This window comes from Esox lucius, chromosome 5, assembly GCF_011004845.1.
Source record: "Esox lucius isolate fEsoLuc1 chromosome 5, fEsoLuc1.pri, whole genome shotgun sequence".
Lineage (NCBI taxonomy): Eukaryota > Metazoa > Chordata > Actinopteri > Esociformes > Esocidae > Esox > Esox lucius.
The window spans coordinates 12,097,601-12,116,375 of NC_047573.1; the positions used below are offsets into that span (position 1 = coordinate 12,097,601).

Here is an 18,775-nt window from a genome sequence, read left to right on the forward strand (position 1 = left end):
AGGCCAAAGCACTTTGAGGAAGCACCTTGAATAATGTCTGTCTGCATGACAAGTTTCCAGAGCCTCAACATCCCAGGTCATCCAATACGTCCTGCAGGACTTGTTTTACAGAACACTCCATTTACTTTAGGACACAGATGGAGGACTTTCAGAATGGACATTTTTCAATCAAGAGTAAGAGATAGTTAAGCAAAAGATAATTAAGTCAATGCAACCATAGGTTTGGGACACTCAGAACCAGGCCAACCGTGTCGTAATAGGAAAAACCAACATTATTTTAAGAGACACTTAAACGGGGTAGTAAAACATTGATCGGAAAGGCCATTTGGTACAGAGAAACGTCAATGAAAGCAATAGCTACTGGACTACTACTGGATACTATGACTGACTACCTCTTTACACCTGCATGGGCAAGTATCAGGTGTGAACTGTGTATTTGAACTCTCCTTCCGGGAATAGTAATTGCTGGTGGTTAAAGCCAATGTGTATAATTCCTGTGCCAGTGACACACATCTGAATGTCTTGGAAAAAACAACTCACCTTAAAAATTCTTTATCCTACAGCATCTGAGGTCACATTGATTCATATGGTCTGGACATGTACATTATAACCCTATTGACAGAACCCAGGTTTGTTTAAACATTGATTTATTAGTACATTGCAGTGATGCAGGTTCTCTTATACTGTACTACTGTTCAATGTTTTTCCTCAAATTTTTTTACTAGACTTAACTTTATTTCGCGTTCTTGGTGGTAGTTTTCTTAACACAATGCATATTCAACTCTTTATTAAAGTAATAATCAAATGTCAGAGGCTGAATAAGACGCTCAGGTTAAAAAAAAAAAAAACAACAGCAAATTTATTTAGCATCAGACAAACTCCAACTTTCAACCAGGACAATGTCCAATACAAAAATGTATCAAATCAATATCCGACCATGTGTAGTCTTGCCAGCAGAAATCCCAGTACAGGGTGTTTAAAGAAACATGTCCTCAAAGTACTCATCGAATTCCTCCTCCCTGAAAGACAAAAAGTAGTCAAATCAAAGTAAAATTAGCCTGAACAGGGACTGGGAAGGGTGAGCTAGCTTGTTGAGCTTACCGCGACTTCTCTTCCATGGTTGGGGCGGGGCCTTTCCAGTGGTCTGCCTCCGACAGACCCTTGGCATCATCATTGGGTTCTCCTTCTGCTGTGGGTCACCAGAGACATTTACATATCCAATATATATATATATATATATATATATATATATATACACACACACACACACATAACCATAGTTAGTGCTTGACTTGAGCGGGAGCTGTCACGTTCATTTCCAAAAGTATATGGGTAGCTTTACTTGGCATTTGACTTGTGCTGGAGTGGTCGAGAGTGCTTCACATTAGCTTTACTCAATATAACCATGTAGAGTAGCCTACGCATTCATGTGGTGAATCGTGTTTACTCGCCACTTGAATCATGCCGTTAAATGGAACGCTGACGCTTTCAACAGCGGCATGCCGTTTGTGTGTGAACGGAGACGTAACAGCATGTTAGTAATGCTACGTTAGAACAGGGTCTGCGTTGTCCCAAGTAGGAAATTGAAATATCTACAAGAACAACAGCTGTGCCTCTCCTCTGACCCTTTTCTGCCTAAACAAGACATCAATTTCATCGCTGTTTCCACTAAAACGTATTATAATGGCATAACTCGCCACTATGTTGCAACTATGTTGAGCATAAATAAATTACGTATCTGGTCCTGATTAAAGTTGGTGGATAAACATCTCTGGCTACCTTGCCTACCTTATGCCTTTGCCAATTTAAGTAATCTACCTTATAGCATTTGGAAATAATTTAATAAAGACACATTTATGGCTGTGGCCTAACACCTATCAAAAAAGCCCTGACCTGAACCCCATTCCAACCCCATTTTAGCCTAATAATCAAAGTACAATACCTAGAAAAGCAATGGTGCGATTCAGTGTTGGATAACATGCCTGCAGCTTTCCAGATAGATGGGTGATGGATGTTTTAAACAGAATCTTAACATTATTATTATTATTGTACTTGGTGCCTTGATCAAGACCACAATGGTAGAAGATGGTAGAACTATTGGTACTTCAAGTACCACTGACAGAGTGAACCGTGCCAACCCACCAAGAACATGAATGTTGTCTAACTCAATGCAAAGATTACATCCATAAGGCTATAGAAACAAGCTTGCCCATGGGTTTTTAAAGGGGATGTTATTTATTTGGACATTATAAACTGTCCATTCCTGAGAGTGTAAGAAAATAAAGCTCGACTTGTTAGGAAGGTGGGGAATGATAATGAAGTGTACCTTTCTCTGACTCCTGGGAGTCGTCTTCTGAGTAACTGGAGGAGGACTGGTCTGCACAGTGAGAATGAGAAGTTAGTTCAGTTCAGACAACCATCTATGCCCCGCTGACAACAAGACACAATCAAAAGAAAACAGCTGTTGAAGAGTTAATAAACAAGCCAAACCCAGAAGAGATTCAATACAAAATGGTCAGCTTTTACCTTATATTATGGCATTGTATTAGGTCTATAAAAAAATGTATTGGATGTTAATAGATCTATGTTTTATTCCACCATGAATACATCAATAGATCTGTGTGTGTTGAAGTCTTGCCTGTTTTCCGCCTCTTATGTCTGTCATTGCGTTTGTTTTTCTTGGAGCCCCTTTTGGATCTTTTAGACTGTGGCTCAACTTGATTAGCCTCCGTCGACTTCCGTATTTTCTTTATGGCGAGGACCTCTTTTCTCCTGGAAAAAAAAATATTTGTTTAATTTCTTCCAATCGTCAAACATTGAGACATTTTTATAGTGGATAAATGGGCTACAGACCTATTAGTACTTAATAAATTATGATAAACTAACATGAAAACAACTGGAGTAAACATACTTATGATGACAGTTGAGTTTGAAGGAGCACTCAGGGCAGAGTCCTAGAAATACAAAACTTCTGTTAGTTTAGCAAACCATTGTGGATAAACAATAGCGGAAATCATCATGACATCAATACAGTGGCTCTCAAAAGTATTCACCCCCTTCGATTTTTCCACATTTTCATAGTGTTACTACATGAAATCAAAATGGATTTAAATCAAGAGAGTTTTTTCCACAGATCAATACAAAAAAGTCCTTAATGTCAAAGTGAAAAATAGAATCTTCAAATTGTTCCAAATTAATGAAAAATATGAAGTATTCACCCCATGAAGACAAAGGAACATTTAATGCAGAATAACGTTTTTCCAAAGCACCAATCCAGGGTAGAATATATCTAAGATCACAGTAAAGTCCTTTATTAAGAACTGGAGAGAATATTGCACAACAACTACTGTGAATCTGTCTACAACAGGCCTCAAAAACTGAGTAGCCGGAAGAAAGGGGCACTTTAAGGGAGGCCACCAAGAGGCCCGTGTCAACTCTAAAAGAGTTCCAGTCTTGTACGAATGAGCTGGGACACTGTTCATACTGCAATAACCAAAAAGTGGCCTTCTTGGGAGTGGCAAAAATAAATCGATTGTCAAAAAAAATAAGTACATAAAATCTCAGCTAATTTGTCAGAAGACATGTAGGATACTCTGAAACGAAGTGAAAGAAGATTATAGGACTCATTGAGAAGCGCTACCTTTGGCGCAAATTAAACACCAGACACAATCCTCTATTGTGAAGCCTGGTGATGGCAGCATCATGCTATTGGGATCCTTCTCTGCATCAGGGCCTCGTGAAGATTGAGGGCAGAATGGATGCAGTAAAGTACAGAGAAACTGATCCAGTAGAACAATGACTCCAAATGTAAAGCCAAAGCTACAAAAAGATACAAAAAGGTACAAAATTGCTGTTGACCAAAGGTCCCCCAAACAACTTGACGGTGCTTGAGCAGTTTTGCAAATAAGAGTGGACAAAAATGTCTGTCTGGATGTACAAAGCTGGTAGAAATCCAAATAGACTCATGGCTGTAAGTGCTGCCAAGGTACTACATTTTGCCTAAAGGAGGTGAATACTTCTGCAATTAACTATGTTCTGTTTTGTATTTGTAATTAATTTAGAACAATTTGTAGATTTTATATTTCACTTTATGGACTTTATTGACCAGTGACCACAATTCCTTATTAACTCCATTCTGATTTCCTTTTGTAACAATAACATGTGAAAAGGTACAAGGGGGTGAATACTATTGAGCCACTCTAAGTAACTTTAAGTATACTTTGCATATCTGTGTTTAATCATGGATAACAATGAGAAAATTGAGATGTACTTCAGGTTTGACTAATGCAATTAGCTTCACCATGATACAAGAGCGAGGACTAAAAGACCTGCCATGGATTAAAACAGCCTGTAAACAACTGAGCAGTATCTTACTGAGTTTGACCAGCGCATTTCTCTTCTCTCCCTGCTCCACATAGGCAAAGTTCACCTCCCAGCTCTTCAGGCCCTCCTCCACCTCACAACGCTTGTTCCCACACACAAACTGGCCTGCAAAACACAGGGTCAATACAATAGGGACAGCATTCAACTGCATCGCCTTAAAATACAGCTTAGCGTCATAGATAGATACAGCACTTAACTTAATCAAAACAATGTACTCTTACAACTGCCCCTACATTCTGCATGCTTCGTTGAAGGATCAGACGGAACATTACATTTTTTTGAACCAAATGTTATTTTATTATTTTATCTATTTTGACACTGTCTGAATACAATGCTGTTGTTTCCTGTGTGAAACCCAAACATGGTGGGTTCCCCTATACAGCTTATCTTCACATTATTCACTCCTAATCAAGCCAAGTCAGCCGACACTGTGAGAGAAGAAAGAATACACCGCCCGTCCTTCGAAGGGTGTGGGTTTCCGACCGTGGTTCCTTCTGCTGCAGGAAACAGGAAGGACAGGGGTGGCCAATGGCCTGGACTTCCCCCCGGCCAGCCACCAACAACTAGGCCTAACGATCGATCCTCCAGATTGCCCAGGAAGAATAGTGCGTCATTAGCCGCGTGGACTCATGAGCGTCAGACCAGGTCTTTCTTTCTTTAGTCACCCTGCTTTTCAGGGGGCCTCATCTGACCCAGGCTACTGCAGGTGGCAACATGCCACAATCTGCCTTGTTCACGTGCAGGCTAGCTGACCCCTTATCTGCCAAAAGCAGAGCATTCTCTCTAGTGCCGACAGCTGGGATTATTCCTACCAACGGATTAGGAAAATCAGCCGGGGGTCTAGAAAGAGAATATCAATGTGACTTCAGGCTGCTGGAGATGGCTACACGCCATGAGGTGAACTGGCAGGCTAATTAAAACCTGCCAGAGGAGAGTGCATTTTCTATGATGTTGGAAGTTAGGACACTCCTATCAAGTTTGGACACGCTGCAGAGTTTGGACACGCTGCAGAGTTTGGACACGCTGCAGAGTTTGGACACGCTGCAGAGTTTGGACACGCTGCAGAGTTTGGACACGCTGCAGAGTTTGGACACGCTGCAGAGTTTGGACACGCTGCAGAGTTTACTATTCAAAGGTTTGGTGTCACTTCAAATTTCCTTTTTCTTTTTAAATAAAATTTTTTGGCCTTGTAATAACACCAGATTGATCAAAAATACAGACATTGTTAGTTGGCCAATAAGAAGAAAAAATTAAGATAGACAAAAGAACAGACACTGGACAGAGGAAGATAGGAACAATTGTTATGGACAGACGAATCTAAGTTTGAGGTGTTCGTAACATTTGTGAGACACAGACCAAATGAAAAGATACTGGAGTGCTTGACGTCATCTGTCAAGCATGGTGGAGACATTGTGATGGTCTGAGGGTGCTTTGGTGGTGGTAAAGTGGGAGATTTGTACAAATCAGAGCCAATTTCCTACTACAACAGGACAATGGCCCAAAGCACAGCTCTAAACTATGCAAGAACTAGTAGGGAAGAAGCAGTCAGCTGGTATTCTGTCTATAATGGAGTGGCCAGCAAAGTCATCGGACCTCAATCCCTACTTAGCTGTTGTGGGAGCAGCTTGACTGTATGGTCCATCAGAAGTGCCCATCAAGCCAATCCAACTTGTGGGAGGTGCTTCAGGAAGCACGGGGTCAAATCTCTTCAGGCAAATTGACAACTAGAATGCCAAAGACCTGCAAGGCTGTAATTGCTGCAAATTGAGGATTCTTTCATGAAAGCAAAGTTGCAATTGAAAATCATTGTTTCAAACCTTGACAATGACAATATTTCCTCTTCTGATTTCATGTACGTTTTCATGGAAAACAAGGAAATTTCTAAGTGACCCCAAACTTCTGAATGGTAGTGTATGTGTCAAGTAGTGAACACTGCCACATGCTAACATCGGCAGACAGACGACTGCCAATAGGGACCGATAGACTAGATGGTATTAGCTAAGCCCACGTGTTTGATTCAGAAGAGGTAGGAAGACAGATGGCATGTTAACCACATGCTAAGGCTCAGAGAGATGGTTAGATGGCCAGGGGCCATATTACTCTGCATCCATCAGAGAAAAGGCAGGCATACGGCTGAAAAGAGACAATCCTTATTCCAAGAGAAGACGAGAGGGTGGGTAAAGGCTCATTTCACCAAGCAACAGAATGCAAAATACTTATAAAGCTTATGAAGTATATGAAAACACTCTATGATATAAAAATAGGTGAATCTCTTCCTGTTTAGCCAGTTAACTAACGTTTATTACGCATTATTACAAATGGTTAGATTGAAACTAATAGCGTTAGTTGACCTCACCTAAAGCAACGTTACCTGTGACAAAGATAATATGAAGAGTATCAATCTGCTACAACATGGACATGAGTCAGACAAAGAACACGACTGGCCTCTGACCTAATTTGATTTCAGGTCACAGATTGGTCATCGTATCCCATCGAGAAGTAAATGACAACACAGACCACCTCAGAATTTTGGTTTGAGTCAGTCTTTTGAAATCATGTGTGTCTTCTACAGAACTGCAGTGAATGAACATTCAGGGAGGGATTAGCTAAACTGATTTAATCTGGTACAGCATATTGGCTAATACAGCTTTCTCAGAGTGGAAACAATACATAATTTAGTTTAGTATATTACTTAAAGTATATCAGTGCTCTCACCTTGTAGCACAATTAACCTATTGTATTTAGACTCTATCATCCACACAGCTGATGTATACTGACCTACGTGGTAACCTGCTTAATTACCTACAAGTGGATAATTGAATTGCCACTCTATTTGTGTACAAATACTATCCAAAGAAGAGCAAGCTTTATTTGGAAGCATCAATGACAGACAGTGGAAGTTAAGGCTGTGATTTGAGACGAGGAATCTTTAAACCATTCCCTCGTGGATGGACGCAAGTAACACAGCATTACGTCAATTATCTTTAGGCAAATAACTATTTTTCAGGTATTATTTTTTTTTTTTTAAGAATTGGACGGGACATTTAGTCATAATGTTAACCCTAAATGGTCAACACTGATTTCAGAGTACAGTAACACAGGGTTTTGTTCTAAGCAGGTAGCACAATTTAGAAAAAATCTATTATCCAACAAAGCCCACTAATTAATGTCAGTGGTTGGCTACATTTTAGCCTCCATCTTTTGCCAGGTGAAATCTAATAATTTGAACTGAAACCCAGGAAACAAAGTCTTTTTAGGCTTAGTCATAGTTAAAAACACCAATTCTGATCTTCTATGTGACAGTTCATTGCAGAGGTTTTATATTTTGGTCGTTTAGTAGCAGTTAATTATTACCTTAACAGGTAAATCAGATTTGTGACAAAGGCACCAAATAAAGATGCTCCATTTACACCTCAAGTGAAAGATGAACCTCTTTCTAGATGGGAGGCCCCTCCTCGAGTCTGACTACCAAAGGTGACAGTATGCAAATTTGCCTGTGGGAGGATCACAGCTGAGCTCAGATGAATGACACAGGTGTGTTGCTAAATCATCCAAAAGCAGGTGTAAAAAGTAGCTGAATATGTCTTTTAATAGCAATTCCTTCAACCAGTCATAATGGTTCCAACCAGTCATGTTGGTTTCAACCAGTCATTTTGGTTTCAACCAGTCATTTTGGTTTCAACCAGTCATTTTGGTTTCAACCAGTCATTTTGGTTCCAACCAGTCATATTGGTTCCAACCAGTCATGTTGGTTCCAACCAGTAATTTTGGTTTCAACCAGTCATTTTGGTTTCAACCAGTCATTTTGGTTCTAACCAGTCATATTGGTTCCAACCAGTCATATTGGTTCCAACCAGTCATGTTGGTTCCAACCAGTCATGTTGGTTCCAACCAGTCATGTTGGTTCCAAACAGTCATGTAGGTTTCATCCAGTCATATTGGTTCCAAGCAGTCAAGTTGTTTTTCACCTAGAGATTAGCCAGAAATAAATTAAGCTTATATATCCTCCACCCATCCTCAACTATTCACATAAATCCATATATTCTTTTGAGTGTAAACTTCCTACAGGGAAGAAAATGCTGGAGGATACCTCTAAGAAATATTGACATTTATCGCCATCTAGTGGTGGAATTCAGACATTAACTAACTAACTATGCTCACTTGCAGGGTTGATATCACCCACAATTCAATGCAAACTGTAGTCATGTGTCTAATGCCAGTGGCTGTGAAGTGTCATGTTTTATCAACAAGACTACATTTATAGGTCAGACCTCATTATTGCTGGGGAACTACACTTGCAATTACAATAACGTGACGATGTAAAACTGAATTCATGGGCTGAGTGTGTAGGGTTTAGGTGTGGACTACTGGGCCTGTACAAGCATGTAACTGCTAAACTGTTTAATCAATCAACTAAAGAAATTTTTTTTATCATAAACAAGAAATGTAAAAATGACTGCACCTTTTCCAGAAACAACTTCCTTTTCAATGCGCCATCGGAACCCAAACTGGAGTCAAAACACAAACATCCTTATTAATTATTATAATGCAATTACAAAACAATGAATGAATATTTTCACATAAAGAATTTCACATACCTTGTTTTCTTTATATCTGCTGAGGTCAGCAATACAGTATTCTTTGAAGAGCTTATCATAGTACTTCTTTGCTAGTTCTTTCTCCCTGATATTGAAAAGTAACAGCTATTGGAGAACAAAACATTCAAAGGCGGCAAATGAAGCGTATTTTGTTTAACAGAAACGAACCACGTCATTTGTTCTTCATCCTCATCCCTCCACAGGAAACGATGGTTTTCACGCACCACATCCAGGTCTGACTTATCATTGGCCCTTATGTTCAACGTGACCAAACACACGTGTTAGTATTTCTTTTAAATATTGCACAGAGATGTATCTTAACGAACAAAACTAAATAAGCAACACTGAAAACTAAAAAACTAAACTTACGTGGAACGTCTGAGATCCTCTACCTTTCCTCCATAATACAATATGTAGTCACTGACAAACTTTTTATGTCTCTCATACTGAATTTAAAATTGTTATGGAATTTTTTATTAATTTATTAATTTTGCACCCTGGACAAAACCCCACCTACAAAAGATTGTGGCTGGGTGACATTCCATGCATTTTTATGTTAGATGATACTGGTTTAATCCACACTGACCAAATGAGTACACACATCTTTTAAAAAATAACCATAATGTTGTAAAATAACTCCACTATGATTTCATAGTTGTTTCTTGTAAATGGCATTTCATTTTCCTGTTTAAAAAGAACCAAACTAAGATTCCAGGGCCATAAGACTCTCAGGGAAATAACTGACAAAGATATTTAGAGCTTATTTTCATAAAATAAACACAGTGACATATTAGACAGTGAGTCATGAGTTCCCAAGACAAAGACAGCATTGTGGTATTAATCGCAACGCACTGTAATTTGCAACAAAGGAAAATACTTTATGTTGTTAACTTAAAAGGATACAGCATTCATTGATATCAGGTGGTGACGTCTGTTTCTGGCTTCTTCCCTGAGTGGGGACACAAAACTCATGAAGTCCCAGAAGAAACAGGAAATATAATTCAAGTCAGGAAACTAACAAGTCAGGAGACACAGATATTATACCTGTCATATTCATGAGCAGCAACATCCCTATGAGCCAACTTTGTGTGCCTTCCTTTCTGAAATGGCTTCCTTAGAATTTCATCATCACGTTTCCTGCATGTGGAAAAAACAAAATAAAAAATATAAAATCATGTGGTATTATGTATTCATTTGTGTTTATCTCAAATTAGCCAAATTATTTTGCTTTTACTTTAAATGGTTTATGGTGGTCATCTGGCCCCAACCTTTTTAGCTGAGAAGTCTCTCCCTGGCCTTCATCATCACTGAAGTCAGAGTCATAACCTCCACCTCCATGGACCTGCGAAATGTGTTATAATAGTTCAGACAGAAAACACCACGTACGAGTTTGACCATTTATTAGATAATGTATGTAAAGCCCTATACATGCATGTCTTGGCATTAAGTTCTGCTCCTTTAGGGTAACTCTGATGTTTATATAGACAGGTTTGCAATCTGACATGTGATAAGAGCAATCCTGCATCAGCTGATGCATAGCTGACCAATGAACATTCAGGTTTCCTGGCTACGCTAATTTTCACGAGGACCTACTACAAATAGTGAGCATATAACCTACTGTTTAGCGACCAAGAACAGCATACATCTACAGAAATAGCAAGTAGTAAATAAGTAATAAGTAAGTATTCATTGGTTTGGACGAAGCCCATAATAACAAATGAGGAAGAATAATGTAAGGGCAGCTTTATTAAATGGCCATCTCAACAGGCCACACCAAAGATGCTTTACAGTGATATCAACATCAGCAGTGTGGTCAGGATTTGCAGTTCAGTTGGTTCGGATGATGTTGTTTTGTCACCCATTATAATAGTATTAACTACACGTCATAATGTAAATAATGTCAACAAGGATTTGAACATTTGAGGGGGGGGGGGAATACAATTTAAAACAAGCATACACTTCACTTTAACTCAGTTCTTGCTAGACGGTTAGCCTGAAGAAAAATACAGCTACTGTACAATTAGCTTCTTTGCTAGCTATGGAATCTTGCTGTTGATCATGGAGATTGCTACTTGGTACAATATTTACTCCTACCATAAATTACCTAGCGTTTTTGCCAATGTTACGCAGTAGCTGAATATGCACCTAGCTACCTTTGTTTGCTATTGAGGTTAGCATGTAGCCTTTTCCCTATTGGCATTTCTCTCCTCTCTTCTCGTCACAACACCGAATAAAAAAGCAAAAGGTCCCTTCCCTTAGACATTATCTTTCAATGGGTTTTCAGACGGTGGTGAGGAACGGAGAGAAGAGGCAATTGAAAACGCATTTAAGAAAAGACCCTAGTCTAGACTACAGTACTAGTGTGTAGCTAAATAGCCACAATTCGCTTGTTAGATATTATTAACTATATTAAATAAATGACCGAAGTATAAAAACACTGTAGACAAGTCACTTGTGACTAACATAAGATAAAGTCGAGATATAGCTAACTACCTTTACGAGACTGTCCATATTTCTTGCCATGTTCACAACTAGCAAAGCATCAACAGATTGTTAACGTCGCATATTTATGACGTTGGTGAGAACGTTAACGATTGGAGGTGTTATTATAAAATACATATTAAAAGTACCTGTGACTAGAGACAAAGGGGCATTTGTTTTTTGCCATTTTACTTTTAGACTCAAGATATAAGCAGATACGAAATCATATTTGTGATGAGTGTTCCTCACTCTGGAGAGACAAACAAGCCCTTAAACTTGAGTTCATCCCTTAAAGATGCCTTACAGGATTCTTGGCCACAGATTATAAAAGTGGCGCTGTCGAGCAATAACTGGTCCCCGAAAATTGGTACTGATGGCCGATCCGAAACCAGCAAAGCAAATGCAGCATAGAGCATGATGGGCTGTAGAGCATGGTGGGATTTTTTCCTACGCTGATGTACACTATGCAGATTTCAGCCACCTCTCAAAGGTAATACAGGGAAACAGAACAACGCAGATGGGCCGTATTGAGGGGTTTGTTGAAAAATATAAAACACGGTTGCATTGGCAGTGAAGAATGCTACTTCTCATTGAGCAAGTTCTAAATACAATTTAAATTTGTACTTTTTCCTTTTACAATTTTTTTTCAATTTGAATACGGGGTGTCTATCAGATTTTGTAGAGCATCGTGAAGAGCATCAAAAGGAGTTGAGATGGTATGAGCCCTTGTACAATCTCATTCTGTTTCTGTATAGAAATGTGAAAGCAAAGAGTAGGATGGAGATCTAAACCATCTATATTATTAATGGTAGACATGTTTGATTCTGCTTTTGAGCCTAGTTCAATAAACATAAAGTAGTGAGGTAAATATACACACCAATCCCAAAGTTTAATATATATTTTAATATCAAAACCACTAACTGAGGAACCCATGGAAATAGAAAGGAGCAATTATAATTATATAGGCTGAATTATATATAGGCTGAACTATAATTTCACATGTTCTTACTGTCTGTTTATGTGCTTTTAGGTGTTCTCCTAAAAGAAACGTGTTTTTCCCATTAAGATGCCACATTAGCAATGACTACATGCATTATGAAGATAATTATTATTATTTATTGCATTTAAAGCATATTTTATTGTAAACGGCAGAGAAACCTCTTGGACAAGAGAGTTGGGCATGTAAATGAAATAATGACATTCTGAGCTAATATCAGCTGGTTTGGAGGGTTGTGACACAATAACATGAATATAAATATTTTTGCATTGCATTATTGAAGTCTATGGCAATGATGATTCAGTAAATGTGTCAATCAATTTTGTCTGTAACTATACTCAAAATACAAAAATTAAAACATTTTTGGGGACAGTTACAAGCACAGCGAAAATACCAAAAGGGTGAACGTCCCCTTTAATCATATCTGATATCCTGACTGTATTTCTGTGGGCTTTTTCCACAGATTCCGTTCTTCTGTTATACCAAATGTGAACAATAGATCTCTTATTCATCTGAATACTGTAGGCCTAATTGAACTCTTCTGAAGATTGTGGGGTGGTATGGGTGAACTTTTCCAGTTTTGAACAGAACGTCCCTGTTATTGAGATTTGAAGGGTTTGATCCCCCATTGAACTTAACAGACACAGAATTTGATTCACAAGGTTCGCTGAGAGCTGAGCACAGAAATGTAGTAACTGGTAAGACAACTGGTATAGCCAACTCCAATGACAACTAGGCTAATTTAAAAAAATATATATTTTGTAATTTTGTACATTTTGTAAAGGCTGTTATGATTTTGATTTGGTTTTTCATCATACTGTTATTAGGCTATATTATTTTTGTTGGGCTTTTACTATGCTATTCTTATTATTATTATATTCAGCAGCAGCACCAATAGGCAATATTAAGCCTATCCTTGAGCGAGACGCAGGTGCTTTTCCAGCTACACTCCTAATGAATAGGCCGTTCCGCATTAACCATTCATGGATTTCATGCGTGCATAAATAATAGCATGCGTCCCTCATAAAATAAGCGCCAGTGCTGCTCTCAGCGCGCTGTCTCCAAGGACCTCACGCTTTCATCTTTTCCTATAAGCTCGAGCCAAATAGATGCCTTCTTAATAAAACACATACAACTAGCCTAGTTTTTACAAAAAATCTATATCAGCCTAAACATGGTATAGCCTATGGATACATTTTCACTTATAGAAAGACAACGGATTTGATCGGCGACCTTTGTCTTATCTTCCCTATCCAGCATTTGCAAATTCTGCGCCTTGCAGAACGAATCGTTTTTTTTTTTTTTTGGATTTGTGCCTGGTCATGGAGATACAGGCTGCATACACCACTGCTTAACTCGACGCAGATAGGCTACAGACATTCAATATTTTGCATTGAAACATTTTAATTTAGGATTTTTACTTGAGGTTCATGTTAAGAAATATTCGACGGACTGGTTGTGGCCAGAGAGATCCAAAAGGATGGGATATGCAAACAAAACCCTGAAAGGATGCATGGTCTTTCTTTGGATTTACACCGTTCTGCTTTTGGCGGAGACCAGAAGAGTGAAGCAACCTAGATGCCCCGCATCTTGTACGTGCACCAAAGATAATGCATTGTGTGAAAATATAAGATCGGTACCACACAGCTTCCCACCAGATGTCGTTTCCTTGTAAGTTGCTGGAATTTAACGATATGATTTAAATATTGGCAATGGAAATATAATGTGGTTGTTGTTTGTTCTCTCTAATTTGAAGATATATTGAATAAATACCAGAACAAATATATATTTAACAAATGCTAATTATCATGAATCTGTGTTCTGCTATAATGTGCCTCTTGTGTACCATGTTTCTGTTCAGGTCTTTTGTCAAGTCTGGATTCACCGAAATCACTCGGGGAAGCTTTTTACACACGCCAGCTTTACAGCTTCTGTGAGTTAGACGATTTTCTCATATCTGCTAACATTAGGGTAAATATACCTACCTTGTGCATCAACAAAGCACTGCCAGCCCCTACAGAGGAAGAGCAGGATTATGTAATAGCACACAGATGGTACACTAACTCAGTTGGGGGCAGGGGGTGGGGGTTCTTAGACGCTGCCCTGACATTAAAATTGCTCGATGAATTAAAACAACAGAACATTTCTTAGGGTACTCGGTTACAGTAAACCCAGACACATCTATTAAATTAAGTTCACCACTTTAAATAATGTATGTGTATGACTGATTGTCCGAGGACCCACCCCCAGCATATCAATGCTGATAACGTACTTAGTTTAATGCACATAATCGCCTAAATCTGTTATTCATTATTCTCTCATTTCAGGACTACATGTATCTTGGCATGGTTTCTTTTATCTCTAATGATGCCAAATGAGTCAGAGGTTCTGGGAAATATTCAGGCTGTGCTGTAACAAGTTGTGTTGGGACCACCTATGTCATGTTAGAGGCTTGATCAAGCTGGAAATTATGGAATGCAAACTCTTACTTTCTTAACAGCTTATTCACTGCCAACACCTTCGACTCAATTGATGAGGACGTGTTTCTCGGTCTACCACATCTAGAGTACCTGTAAGTTATGTACTCAGATAGAAGTGCAATAATCAGATTTCCATTACAGGAGTATTTCTATCTTTATCTCAAAACGTGTTATTACATCATTCACAGGTTTATTGAAAACAACAAAATTGCATCAATATCACCACATGCATTCCGGGGATTAAAAGCACTGATACACCTGTAAGTATAAGAATGTTGTCTTTTATTTTCCATATACATGGCCATATACATTAAAAGACTTAGCATATATTTTAAAATACATGATTGTACATGTTAATTACACATTTCAATCTGACATATATAAAAACGGCCAATTCATGTATATGTGACGTATATGTACAGGACATATGTGTTGATCAAACCGAATATAGGTTTACTACATATATGCTCATATAAGACATGTAAGTTACATACATATATTGCCATATATTACATTTCCGTATGGGCTCATACTGTAGGTCCACTAAAACAACTAAATGGACTCCCATTGGTGTCCACTTCATCATTGTCAAAACTGCATAGGAAGCAAATCCTGTTCCAGTGATATTTAAAGAGGTTAGCCTCCCTGACCTCTGATAGATCACGTTGCTAAATGTGGATCTAGTATCATACCTAACCTAGGTGACCGCTCTGACTGAAAATAATTCCAGTTTTACCAACACCCTTGCCAGGCACGGCGCCAGGATTTTTTTCTCTCCTGGGGCTAAGAGGGATCTGGACCGATACATCAGGGTGGGGGCAGGAGAACTAGTCCATTTTCATGACTTCAGAGTTATAAGGAAGTTCTCATTTTTTAAATACTAAAATGCTTTAGGGGGCTGAAATGGGGCTATGTAGATTTGTGTGGCGTGGCTATTGCCCCCCCAGCCCCAGTATAGCACTGTACCTGACCCTTACCAACATTCTGAATGCATATGTACTATTTTCTACTTAAAATAAGGACAGAGTAGACATCATGTATTTAATAAATTGTTTTTGTAAGGGTAAAATCTAATTATAACCTAGAACTATATGACCTAGAAGACAAAGACAAATATATGATCTATTCTGTAACCTTAAACTTACCTGGACCAGCCTAATGACAGGGAAACAGATAGATTGGTTTCTAAGATCTTCACTTTTTGGTATTCCCCATTTTGGTCCAAAACTCACATTTTTATCCATTATCATCAGGAGTTTGGCCTATAATAACCTGGAGACTTTACCCAAAGATGTATTCAAGGGCATGGATGCTTTGGCTAAAGTGTGAGTAGATTTTCTTCTTTACATAATCAGTGGACATGTGGGTAAAATCAATATCTAGAATGTTCCAAATATCTTCATATATACTCACTTTTGTAAACGCACTTGTGTATTTCCTTACTACAAAAGTCAATTTTTTCATGCATTCAGAATATTTAGGATTTGATGTATACTTTGCTAACCTGTTTCACCAGGGATCTGAGAGGGAACAACTTGGAATGTGACTGTAAAATAAAATGGCTGGTGGAGTGGATGCATAGCACAAATGCAACGGTTGACCAGATCTACTGCAGTGGACCCCAATTGTTCCAAGGGAAACTGATTAATGATCTTGTACCCGGGTCATTTGATTGCATAACAGCAGGTAATTCATAAAATGTTTCACCTTGACATTTTTGGTTTTTTAACCACTGATGCATCTTGCTATTCACATTTATGTCCATCTTAATTCAATCCAGTAAATTCCGATACTATAAAGACCATTTAATTGTACACTTCAAAGAACAACAAATCAGTAATCAAAGATATATACCATTATCAGTACCATTTTCTGGTAGTGATGTTAATTATGTTTTTTATGTTTATTGCAGAATTTGCCTCGTATCAGCCCCTAACGTTTGAGTCCATTTCTGTGGAATCATTTACCTTCGGCATGGATCAGTTTGTTGTGTTTGCCCAGCCCTTTACTGGAACGTGCAGCTTCCTGGAATGGGATCATGTTGAAATGGTTTTCAGAACCTATGACAGCATTCAAAGTGAGAGCAATTTGTATTTCATGTCACATTGTGGAAATGGTTCGTAACCACTGCAGCATACAGCGTAGAACATTTCCTGTTGGGAAATGAATAAATTAGTGGAGGGACATAACAAATGAAGACGCTATCATACAGTTGTACTGCACAATAGAATAGAAAAATGTTCATCCAATCATGCTCTGTGGGATAAGCAGAGCAAAAATGATGAGCAGACCCAGTTAACCTCGGTTTTGGATCAGAAGAGTCAGAGGAAAGGTTCTAAGTGTCTTGGAAAGAGGGTTCATTATTGAGTCTGTTCCAGGTTAACCATGCCCCATGCACGAGGGGTTACATGTTTCGACACCATCATCAAAACATCAAATGAGGGAATATCTTCTGAAAGAATGGTGTTCCATCTCTCCATTAGAGTTCCAGAGACTTGTAGAATCTATGTAGAATCCAAGGCACATTGAAGCTGTCCTGGCGGCTCGTGGTGACCCAGCACCTAACTGAGACAATTTATTTAGTTTTTTCCTTAAATTTGTCACCCGTCTGTGTAACTTGTGTATCCTTACGTGTTGTAGTTGCATTAATTTTTTTCTCAAAAATATCCTTTTGACGTTCTAATACTTTATTTTTGGTTCTTGTTTAACAGGTACATCCACGGTGGTATGCAAACCCATGGTGATTGATAATCAGCTGTTCATCATTGTAGCCCAGCTCTTTAGTGGCTCTCACATTTACAAGCGGGATATCTCTGCCAACAAATTCATCAAAATCCAGGACATCGACATCCTGAAAATCAGGAAACCTAATGACATTGAGACTTTCCTCATAGACGGTGAGTCCTTTTTTGTGATCGCAGACAGCTCCAAAGCTGGTTCCACCACAGTGTACAAGTGGAACGGCAATGGATTCTACTCTCATCAGTCGCTCCATCCCTGGTACCGTGACACGGACGTGGAATACCTGGAGATATCTGGTAAGCCGCATCTTATCCTAGCCAGCAGTTCCCAGAGACCAGTCGTCTACCAATGGAGCAAAAGCCTGAAGCAGTTCGACAGGCGCACAGACATCCCGGAAATGGAGGATGTTTTTTCCGTCAAGCACTTCAAGGTGAAGAATGAACTGTTCATCTGCCTAACGCGTTTCATTGGGGACTCCAAGGTGATGAGGTGGGATGGCTCTATGTTCAAAGAGGTACAGACAATGCCTTCACGGGGCTCTATGGTGTTCCAGCCTGTCTCTATCGGCAACTGGCAGTATGCCATCCTCGGCAGCGATTACTCCCTGACGCAAGTCTATCAGTGGGACATGAAGAGGGGCCAATTTATTCACTTCCAGGACCTGAATATCCAGGCACCAAGGGCATTCTCTTTGGTGTCCATTGACAACAGAGAGTTTCTGCTGGCGTCCAGCTTTAAAGGAAAAACTCAGATATACGAGCACTTAATGATTGACCTGAGTAATAACTAAAAATGAACACAAAAGGATAGTTCACCCAAATTACAATGGCACATTGGTGCCCCTGTGTGATATGAATCCAGGCTTTGGTTAAGGTTCCACATTTTCCAGAGACCACTGGTAGACTTGGATGGGACTTGGATGAGACTTTGCTACAATTGCTGAAATGTTGGCATTTAGAAACGCTATCAAGGAAATTAAACCAAAGCATGGATTCCTGTCAAACCTTGTCTACAGACTGCTTATAGATTAAGGACTCTGTTAAATTGAAAATGTTTTAACCGAATCAATTAAAACACAGCTTTTTTGGGAAAGT

At 39.0% G+C, this 18,775-nt stretch overlaps 2 protein-coding genes across 5 annotated transcripts; one reads left to right on the top strand and one right to left on the bottom strand.

Annotated features, from left to right (window-relative positions):
* Positions 1-832: 832 nt before the first annotated feature.
* On the bottom strand, positions 833-11,572 carry fra10ac1 (FRA10A associated CGG repeat 1). Of its 3 annotated transcripts, none has more exons than XM_010895627.4 (14): positions 11,475-11,572; positions 10,250-10,323; positions 10,026-10,118; positions 9,885-9,930; positions 9,351-9,427; positions 9,150-9,233; positions 8,982-9,066; positions 8,846-8,891; positions 4,375-4,488; positions 2,912-2,954; positions 2,639-2,772; positions 2,327-2,377; positions 1,102-1,186; positions 833-1,019 (listed from the first exon to the last, which is right to left on the bottom strand). In XM_010895627.4, exons 1-14 carry the CDS (start codon positions 11,502-11,504, stop codon positions 977-979), a joined length of 1,005 nt encoding a protein of 334 aa, XP_010893929.1. In that variant the 5' UTR covers positions 11,505-11,572; the 3' UTR covers positions 833-976. The 3 variants fall into 3 exon arrangements, with proteins under 3 accessions (XP_010893929.1, XP_010893928.1, XP_019902403.1); XM_010895626.4 differs by having other exon boundaries at positions 1,102-1,189; XM_020046844.3 differs by lacking the exon at positions 11,475-11,572 and having other exon boundaries at positions 1,102-1,189; positions 10,216-10,313.
* Positions 10,549-18,773, top strand: lgi1b (leucine-rich, glioma inactivated 1b). 2 transcript variants are annotated; one of them, XM_020046843.3, is made up of 9 exons: positions 10,549-10,659; positions 13,717-14,130; positions 14,321-14,392; positions 14,960-15,031; positions 15,128-15,199; positions 16,193-16,264; positions 16,456-16,625; positions 16,852-17,016; positions 17,651-18,773. In XM_020046843.3, exons 2-9 carry the CDS (start codon positions 13,940-13,942, stop codon positions 18,469-18,471), a joined length of 1,635 nt encoding a protein of 544 aa, XP_019902402.1. In that variant the 5' UTR covers positions 10,549-10,659; positions 13,717-13,939; the 3' UTR covers positions 18,472-18,773. The 2 variants fall into 2 exon arrangements, with proteins under 2 accessions (XP_019902402.1, XP_010893926.1); XM_010895624.4 differs by lacking the exon at positions 10,549-10,659 and having other exon boundaries at positions 13,392-14,130.
* Positions 18,774-18,775: the final 2 nt, after the last annotated feature.